Source organism: Polistes dominula, unplaced genomic scaffold (genome assembly GCF_049000335.1).
Source record: "Polistes dominula isolate Pdom_NZ unplaced genomic scaffold, Pdom_raw_medaka contig_73, whole genome shotgun sequence".
Classification (NCBI taxonomy): domain Eukaryota; kingdom Metazoa; phylum Arthropoda; class Insecta; order Hymenoptera; family Vespidae; genus Polistes; species Polistes dominula.
The window spans coordinates 9,709,723-9,720,137 of NW_028300951.1; the positions used below are offsets into that span (position 1 = coordinate 9,709,723).

A 10,415-nucleotide genomic window follows, 5' to 3' on the forward strand; every position below is an offset into this window, starting at 1 on the left:
GACTTTGCAGATCGATTTCCCTTTCGATCGGCTCGCCCTTCGAATTCCAACAGATTCCCTCCCACTTTACATCGATGTTTCCTCCCACCTTAATGTAAGTTAAGATCGATTGACGATTCCTAGCGACATTGGAATAGGAGCGTTGGAAGAGATCTCACACCGTGAGATCCATGCTTACCTTTCCTAGCTTGGGAAAACTTGTTCTTGCGACAAGTCCTATTGCGTATTTGCTGTTTTATTATCTAGGACAATCGTAGAAGAGCTAATAAATTGAAATAAGAGAAGGAAAACTAGCTCGACTAGGATAAAAGAAGTCTCATCTCTGTGAATGAACGTGTTTATTATTTATTACATGAACTATTTAATCTTTTAAGAATAAATAAGATCTATATTTTGCATTTGCCTAGATCAAAGTTTACATTTAATCTTATTAGAATGTCAGAGATACGATTATTTATGCATTAATGACGACGTTAGTTTGATCAGTTTGATCGATAGAAAAGAAAAGTATAAAAATATTAACGAGAACGTGTTGATATTTTCCTCTCCTTGGCTTCAACTATGGTTACACACATATGTGGTAATTACATATTAAATGACGTCGCAGATCGAATTTAAAGGAATGCAACGATAAAAAATGCGTAGCAAGTTTGTAACTTATTAAAATTCATCGAACGTATTTGCGTAAAACTTTCCGTCTTGTTTAACCGATATTAAAGTGGTATGATTTCTAATTAGTCATTGACTAGTTTTACTGCGAAACAACTTAACGATTTACCATTATACGAGTAAAATGTTTCATTTATTTCCTCGTTGAATTTATTTAGTTCGTTTTTAAATACGATACCTTACATGCATGCCATACCTGTATTGTTTAGAATTGTCGGTAATTCTTAAACTAAACTATCTTATTTTCTCGTGATATTGATTACGATCGTATCAGAATTTTATTAAACAAAGAGAATGGAAAGTAAAGGGACGCAGCACTGCGATGGAACGGAGTGCAACGAATTGGAACGAAACTATTCGAACAATAAGTCCGGATTCGATTAATCGAAACAAAAGGGGGATCATGTAATAACTAGAAACAATGTTTTTAATAACTCAACTAGCTAATCATTTAAAAAATAGTTGATTTAACGGATTAGATTACGTAGAAAGTTGAAATTCTTCGATTATTATTCCAAGACGACGAAATTGTTAATTTAATTACAAGTCATTTAGAAATTACTGATTGCAGATCATCGAGCTACTCTAATCGATAGGAATTATCGCGTTCATTAATCAGCGTTCACCCACCTCCGACAATGCAACTTTCGATGCACGCGCAACGTGCACTCCAATAAACATCGTTTTATCTTTCTTTCACAGTCAAATGAATCTTTGGTTATATATATTTTTTTTTCTTTTAATGATATAATTTATTATTCATTCACGCGTAATAATGATTAAAAACCGATTAGACTCTGTGATAAATAGAGCATTAATTCAAGACCCTAGTTTTAAACCAATCCGACAGTAAAAACTCACACTGATTGGTAATATATTATAATTGTAAATCGTAGAAAGACGTAAAATCAAAAATGAAATAATTTGAATTAATTTTACTCTTAAGTAATATCATATTTCCTACAAACAAACCACACAGTCTACTTATAATTAAATCTTATAATTATAATTATATATAAAAAAAAAAGAATAAAAGAAAACACACATTTGTCTTCGTTTGCAAAATCTAGTGCAATAATTAACGTTGCATTGCATATAAATTTCGTAAGTTAAAACGATAAAACATTTGACCGTACTGTGATATATTGTAACGTGTTGACTCTAACGCGTTACTAGAAACTTAGCAAAGAAATTTCATCAGATTTATATTCCTATGAGTACACACTTAATAATTTTCGAATTGGATGTATAATACTATAACTGTAAGATTAAAAAGACAAAAAAAACATTTATTCGAATGAGCAATAATAGGTAATTATAGAACAGCGAGATAGTAAGGTCTCTTATGTTAGGTTGAAGAAAAAACACGTTGATCGAGAAAATAAGCCTTAGGCAAAGAGCCTTTGGGTGAGTTTCACGTAAAAGATCATCGATGTCTATGACCTATCGCAAATAAGTTCTCTGTCATGGTCGCGACTCGGATTAACTCTCCCATAAAGCACGTTTGCAGTTAACCTTGCTATTGTTCCGCAAAGTTGACCCCATGGACGGTGGACGGTCAATGAAACCGTAACTTAACAGGTTTCGCCTTTTCTAACGATACAAGTAATTTAGATTTATCTTAGATCCATAGATCGACAAACTATTCATTCTTAAGTCACCCCGCCTACATCTTTCTCCCATTTTTCTTTTTTTTACATTTACGAACTCCAATATGAAAGTGATATCAAGATATGAAAATTTCTCGTCTAAATGACAAAATTAACATTTTGCAATCGATGAAATTATTGGATATCATTCTACGATCATTTGATTAGCATAATTTACTTTCGTGACCAAATTCGTATGTATGGATAAACAATTAATACCTACGTCGTATATCCCTCTAACGAGAATACGTATGGAAGAACTTTTTTTTTCACTTTCACCATCGGAATCGAGCCAAGTCCCGTCACCGTTAGAACCAGTTCTTCTGAATTTTTCAACTCCTTTGGACTCTGACTCAACCTCTCGTGTGAGAAACATACTAAGAGCTCGAACATAAAAACACATTCTCCCGGTTAACAATTTTTTATCGATAATTAAATGTAAAATTCTTCTTTTTTTATTTTATATTTACTTACTTATTTTAATTAGATGAACGATTATGGTATAAACAGTAGTAGGGTTTATAATAAATGAATTAGCATTGTATCTTATCACTTACATTTATGATAAGTCAAAATTTTGATTAATATATTATTAAATGATGTAATATTAAGTAATTGTAAAATTTTACGTAGAATTTATCTACACAAATGATTATAAAATATTTTAAAGTTGTATATAAAAATGAGAGTGTAAAGATAAATATCGAAAATATGAAAGAAAAAATAAAACTTTCCCTTTTCGCGGTATACAACTTCTATTTCATAATTTCTAAGCGTTGATTTTTTTTCTTTTCATTTATTTAATATCGGAAGTTTGATCAAGCTTCTGTGGTTAAAATCTAGGGTGATCTAATCATAAGTGACGGAAGTCGATTAGAATATCGATCGTAATCCGATAGTCTTTGTAACTATTCGTATTAAATATCGACCGTTATCGAATTTATCGAGTATTTCTTTATTATTTCATGTCGATAAATTGAAAATCAAATATAACATTGGTAAAATAATCGAACAATCTTATATACGCAATTAAATATGAGTGACAAGAAAAACATGTAGATAAATTGTTTTTTTTTTTTAAATCGTACCACGTTTATTTTTACAAAAAGTGGTTATCATAAAGTTGCACGCTGTAAAATGTATACGTTCAAATATACTTACACGATTGACCGGTAAAATGAAAATAATTGCTACTCAGTAAAATTGCCAAACTTTCTACCAATCTTATTTATTTTCACATTTAATTAATAAATATCATTCGTTGGCCGTATGAAGTTACATGTAGAGTACACGAGTTACAAAAATTGGAAGAACATCTTTTTTTAAATGTTACAAATATATTTGGATAAAAAAAAAGAAAGAAACTCTTGATTTGAAAATCTTGACCATAAAGGATAATACAGATTGTGAAAAAGAAAGGGATGCAAAAGGGTGTCACGTTCTCACCACGAATTGACCAGGAATTCACACGTGCGTGACCAAATAAAAGTTAACCGATACGGTTCGCCGTATTTACGTCTATAATGGAACAGCATTATCTGCATGGGAACGGATCCGGTATATACGAGACAAGATTCGAAGTTGTGTCGTGAGCGGTGCAAGCAAAAGCGCCGACCTAAGACTATGACACACCTCCCTCGGCCATTTCCGGTCTTACAATTAGATCGAAAGATCTTTTATGCAATACGATTTATCTATCATGAAACAATAATTATAATAATACATATAGAAAATAATAGATATTATTAACATTTAAAATGAATATGTCGAAATTCATTGAAACTCAACATGTCTTGCGAAATCGATCATCGTTGATGTCGCATGTACTTTGTACTCGATAATAATTGGTACACGCATCGTTTAATAATTACATTTTGCACGCGAGTTCTCGTTCGTTCTAGCGTGGAGAAGATTTTTTTTTTTCAAACTCCTAAGTCTGTCCAGGTGTAAATATATAATATGTCTTACCAATTACGTTGCGTTAACGTTACATTTTGAACATTTGTTTGGCTCCAATCAATTGTTCGTTGCATCTTTTTTTTTTTTTGAAGTGAAAACTTCTTTAGAATCAAGATGATTTGAAAATTGTGAAACGGAAGAACGTAAAACCGATGAAACAAAAATAATTAATTAATTAATTAATTAAATTCAATATATAATTTAATTCTATATATTAATTAATTAATTAATACAATTCTATATATAAAAATTCAGTGTCACAATATGTTTGTCCACTAATAATTCCGAAACTACTCAACTTATCTTAATGAAATTTATTTTATTTTACGTGATTTTTTCCAACTTAGCATATAGCACAATTTTTATCGCGATTTTTTTTTTAATTATTTTTTATTATTAATTTAAAGATTTATTATTTAGGAGTTATGTAGATTCTGTAAGGTTCTTTCAATAGATGGGGCGCTGTATTACAATTCAATTGTTTTGATATATTCACATCTCGAAGCTTGATTTTCTTTGAAGGTTTCAATTCTACCGTGTGTGATCTGCACACATCTGTTTTATTTAAGAAAAGAAATATTACTAAACAATGGGGGTTACATTTCTCTATATGCTCGAGTTTGATAATCTTTCTACAAGTTAAACTGAGAGTATTGACGTAACTTTTCTATTACGAGATCTACATATGTAGAATATATATATATATATATATATATATATATATATATATATATATATATATATATGCATTAGTGGTATCGACTGATGCAGAAATTCTTATCTCTCAAGTCCTCCCACTTATTTCTGTGAACGTGTATCGCTTTAGGAAATCGGTCTTGTTCTCTTCGTCTTCTTTTACGATCGAGACACGAGCATGACTTTCTATCTCGACGTTCAAACGACGTAGAAATTTATCCGATTGCATATAAACCAATTGTATTCTCTTCCTTCTTTCACTACCCCTAAAAGATAAAGAAACAAAATGCTGAATAAACATTTAATACTTCAACTTATTCGAGTGGTTTTGATCATTAGGAATTCCATTCTCATTCCTAATCTCAAAATTATTACCCATGTAAAATTACATACGTGTTAAAGCAAATCAAAAAAAAAAATATATATATATATATAATATGAAATTTCTAAGCAAATAATTTACATATTTATTTGAAAAAAAAACCTCAGGGATAACCTGAATAATTATGTTAAATCTTGATTTCGACTAGCATTTATTTACAAAGATCACACACACACACCCAATAATCAAACACAGTTTAGTTTCCATATTTAAAGAATCTAACTCGTTTTAAAACATTGAATTGCGTCACGCTTTCTAACTTGTTGATGACGAATTTGTTACTGTTATTCATTTTTTTTTTTTTTTAATCTTTATACGAAATTACTATATTAGGGGAAAAAAATCTTGTAGAGATATTAACATTGTAAATGTAACAATTTAGATTGTGCACTTTATTTTTCATATTGATCGAATAGAAATAATATAAAAAGATTTTTAATTGATAAAAAATATATGACAGACTACTAAACACCATTTCTGAAAGAAATAAATCAATTTTTACATAATCATTTGAATTTATTCGATAAATCGGTTATTACTTTTCTTTGTATTTTTTTTTTTTTATAAAATAAAAATAAAAAAGGAAGTCTTGGTCGATGATTAATGATCAAGACAAAGCACCGGTCATTGATAGTTTAATTCAAGGATTTGAAAGGAACATTATATTCTTTTATTTTTTTTTTTTTAATGCAACTTAAAAAGAATCAGAAGACAAAAAAGAATGGCAAATGTCACGGGCCATAATTATAATATTCATTTTTTGAAATCCTTTTGAATGAAATTGTACCCTTGTTTATTCGAATCGATGAAAATAAAATGACCACTAAATCTTTCACCGTAATTAATTTGTACTCGAATAATAACACGAAGATCGTAACACTTTAATCCAAATTATTATATTCTTGTTCGATGAATAGATAATATTATTAATTTTATTAAGATATATTTTGAGAAAAGATTATAACACAAATAAGACTGATCGATAGGTAGTGAATTCTTTCACGTATCTGTATAAAATGATCGTCTTAACTATGCAAGAATAGTCATACTTGAGTATGAGAAGATAACATAAGAGTGTAGGTTTACACATGTGCATGGTATATAGAATAAATTGGTAGACATTTAGTAAGTTATACAACCGTAAGTTATGTTTCTAACATACGTATTATGTATTATAATATGTAACAGGTATACTTATGCGTTGTATGGTAGGTAAATAGAGGCGTGTGGTAGGTGTGGCGATGGTTTAACGCATGGCCATTGGTTTCCTATTGGAGGGGTGTATGTACGAAATGAAAGTCGATTCCCTATATAAAGGGTGGTTTTCATCGAATACAACAGAACTGATTTAATTTAGCAAACGATACTTGGTACCACAGTAATATCGATCAACATGAAGGCCTTGGTACGTTACAACGGTTATTTTGCCAAAAATCATCCATCATTGGATCGTAGAAATATCGATAACGAACATTTTGTATGTTTTCAGATTTGCTTGATGCTGATTTCGGCGGCATATGCTGCAGAAAAAGCGGAAGAAAAGGCAGAAGATAAGAACCTTAAAAAACGTGGACTTTTGGGTCTTGGATATGGAGGACATGGAGGATATGGTGGATATGGAGGATATGGAGGATATGGAGGTTACGGAAGTTATGGAGCTTATGGAGGAGGTTATGGAGGCTACGAAGGTGGTCACTCAGTCGCAGTTGCTGCCGTCCCAGTTCCTGTTGACAGACCATACCCAGTTCCTGTTGACAGACCTTACCCAGTTAAGGTACCCCCTTTAGAAATTCATTTTCGATGAAATAATTGTCATGAAAAAAGTAAGGAAAATTAAGGAATATACAATAAGAAATGATTAATTTTAGGTACCAGTCGCTGTTCCACAACCAGTGCCAGTAGCCGTTCCCGTCGACAGACCATACCCAGTTGTTCAAACCAAAACTGTAACGGTTCCAGTTGACAGGCCTTACCCAGTCTCCGTCCCTGTCCAAGTTCCAGTACCCGTACCTGCGCCTTACCCAGTCAAGGTAATTCCAATTGATCTCTATTTGAATATACTAAAACTAAAACACATTCATATTGATATATTTTGTCAATATTTCGCTTGTACAGGTACCAGTTGCTCATCCAGTACCAGTCCACGTTTCTCATCCGGTTCCAGTTGCGGTTCCACAACCTGTCGTCGTCAAGGAAACGGTTCCCGTTCTCGTTAAGGGCGGTCATGGTCATTATTAGATGAAAAATCTTTTCTCCTCTTATTATCTTTACCTATTTGACCCTTCAAAAATTATTCCTGTTTAACACCCAAAATCGCAAAAAAAAACATCAGTGACGAGAGCAAACCAAAAAAAAAGAAAAAAAAAACATTCTTCCGTTGTCTTCCTTTTCCGCTCTTCCTCTCACTCACTCACTCACTCTCTCTCTCTCTCTCTCTCTCTCTCTTATCATAGTAAATACTTAAACTCGATGAAATAAATAATTGATTTTGTAAATGTTTTTCTAAAGAAATCAATGCGTTTATTTGTCTTTGTTTTCTACACCTCTACCCTTTGTTCCTCCAATTCGATTCGATTATATATTTTAATAGCCAATTTTATTTGTATCTTTGATCCTGCAAAATTAATAAAAATACGAGGATATCTGCTATAGATCTTTGTCTTCTTGGACGATTTGAAAGATAGAGAAATGATCGCGAAATAAAGAAAAAAAGAATCCTTCTTGGAAAGAAGATCTACGAAATCGGCGAGAAATTTATAAAAAGAAAAAATAAAAGTAAATTAATTCTACTGATTTAAATATGTTAATTCGAAAAATCTATAATACTTTTTTTTCTCGATAAACTAGTTTTATCAAATAAAATCTTTCCTAAAAAAACATCTCAGACTAGGAAACAAAGATAAACGATGCAAAATTCGGAGTAACGAATTTGAATAAAAATTTGTTTAAAGTACCTTACCCCATATTTCATTTGTAATTATTATTATTATATATAAAGGGTGGTAATGTTTAGGAAAAAATTTAACAAAGGTTGTTAAACAAAGGTTTGTAATTATTATTATTATATATAAAGGGTTCAATACTATTCTTATTTGACTTTCTTCGTTATTGGCCCAATTAGCGAAAAAAGATTCAAATGAAATTCTAATAGCATTGATATAAAAATAGTAAACCAATGTGTCCATGCGTTAAATATTAATTACAAAAGTGTATCGTGGATATGGATTTCTCTTGTATTATGTTATATACGTTTTTTATTCGTCACTTTTCGTTAAATAACAATGTTGCACGAGAAAGGAGAATATAATCGAATTGGAAACAAAATTGGCTCTTTTCTGGAATAAAAGAAAAGAAAGAAAAATGATACTTGCGTAAGAGAGAGAGAGGCTGGTTTCTTCTCACTACTTGTCGTACACACCCGGTTTTGTTTTTTCTTTATTTCGATAGCCCACCGCCACCACCACGGTCGTCTCTTTCGCTTTTTCGAGGGTTCGTCCATTTCGTGTATAAAAGCGAGAATCTTCTCGGTTGAATTCATCAGTCGAAAACGCATCGAATCCTCAACATGAACTCAAAGGTAATATTCATTCGATTCTACTTTTGTAAAAGTTATCAACTTGAAATTCATTCAAACAAACATTCATTTTAGGTGTTTGCCCTTTTGTCCCTTGTGGCATTAACTACAGCTGAAGTAACTTTGAACAAAGATACGAAAAAAGATAAACGAGGACTGTTTGAATTTGGTTATGGTTTAGGATACTCGTCTCAGTACCCATCATCAATTGGTATTAGCCATGGAGTGTCAACTGTCGTGACGAAAGAAGTTGCAGTACCAGTTCCGCACCCGGTCCCTGTAACTGTCGAGAAACATGTCCCGGTTCCAGTCAAGGTGAATTTTGTATTTTCTTACAAAAAAATATCAATATCTAATATAAAGATGCTTGTGAATCTAATAGAAATGTGTGCATGAATATAATGAAGGTAAAATCAATGATTGAAAGGCAAATTAATGATCACGCTCTAGTTGCGATCTTACATTAGACGTCACCAAGTAATTCCTAAGTTGCAAGGACGTTCATTTCGAAATAGCAACGTTATAATTAGAATAAGAAAATGATTGTATTTTCAGGTGCCGTATGCAGTACCGGTAGATAGGCCGTACCCTGTACATGTACCAAAGCCTTACCCAGTCGAAGTAACAAAGCATGTTCCTGTTCCGGTTGACCGTCCTGTTCCAGTTCCAGTAAGTGTCCCGGTCAAGGTCCCAGTGCCAGCCCCATACATAGTCAAGGTACCTCAACCCTATGGAGTCTATGTTTCCTCCGACTTTTCTTATGGTGGTCATTCTTCTTGGTAAATCTTTGGCAAAAACAACTTTCACTATCCATTAATGTTACCCAAATAAGTGTAAATTTTCGTATTTTTAAATAAAAAATAAAAACATAGAGATATACTAGATTATGTTTGTTTTTATTTATTTTCTTATTTTTCATTTTAAAATGAAAATCGTATTAGATATTTTCCGAATTAATTTCATTTATAAGTATTATAAACATAATACTATATCTAATGGAAATACATTGACATGTATATGAGTTATAATAATATATAAGATTTATATTTAATAAGATTTTATCGAGAACAAAAAGTTATTAAAGAAATATCTGATAGTTTAAAAATATATATTAATGAATGTACCCATCAATAAATTCATTATAAATATATATACCATGGAAAGTATTTAAACACCACTCTCGATTCGAAGTTCCAACGTTTTTTTCTAATTTTCAATAGAAATTCAACTATTCTGAAGGTTAAGATTGTTTTTATCTCACCACAAAATTTAAAAAAATGTAAGCGGAGCGCATGATGATAAAAGAGGTAACAAGAAAAAAGTACGTATCGTCACCATCTAGAGCGCTCATTGGCTGGAAATTACGCAAGTAACATCCAATCAAAGTGCAGAAAATAAGTAAAGACTATCGGTTTAAACACTAAAACATTCGATGTTAATTTATCATAAGAACTTACCGACCGATGGTAACTTGTCATAAAAACTT

General features: G+C 31.4%; 2 protein-coding genes across 2 annotated transcripts; both read left to right on the forward strand.

Annotated features, from left to right (window-relative positions):
- The first annotated feature begins 6,579 nt into the window (after positions 1 to 6,579).
- Positions 6,580 to 8,107, forward strand: LOC107067779 (cuticular protein). The gene is made up of 4 exons (XM_015323581.2): positions 6,580 to 6,760; positions 6,845 to 7,129; positions 7,224 to 7,385; positions 7,471 to 8,107. Exons 1-4 carry the CDS (start codon positions 6,749 to 6,751, stop codon positions 7,591 to 7,593), a joined length of 582 nt encoding a protein of 193 aa, XP_015179067.1. The 5' UTR covers positions 6,580 to 6,748; the 3' UTR covers positions 7,594 to 8,107.
- Positions 8,108 to 8,824: 717 nt separating this feature from the next.
- LOC107067772 (uncharacterized) lies at positions 8,825 to 9,748 on the forward strand. Its single transcript, XM_015323573.2, has 3 exons — positions 8,825 to 8,932; positions 9,005 to 9,244; positions 9,485 to 9,748. Exons 1-3 carry the CDS (start codon positions 8,921 to 8,923, stop codon positions 9,710 to 9,712), a joined length of 480 nt encoding a protein of 159 aa, XP_015179059.1. The 5' UTR covers positions 8,825 to 8,920; the 3' UTR covers positions 9,713 to 9,748.
- Positions 9,749 to 10,415: the final 667 nt, after the last annotated feature.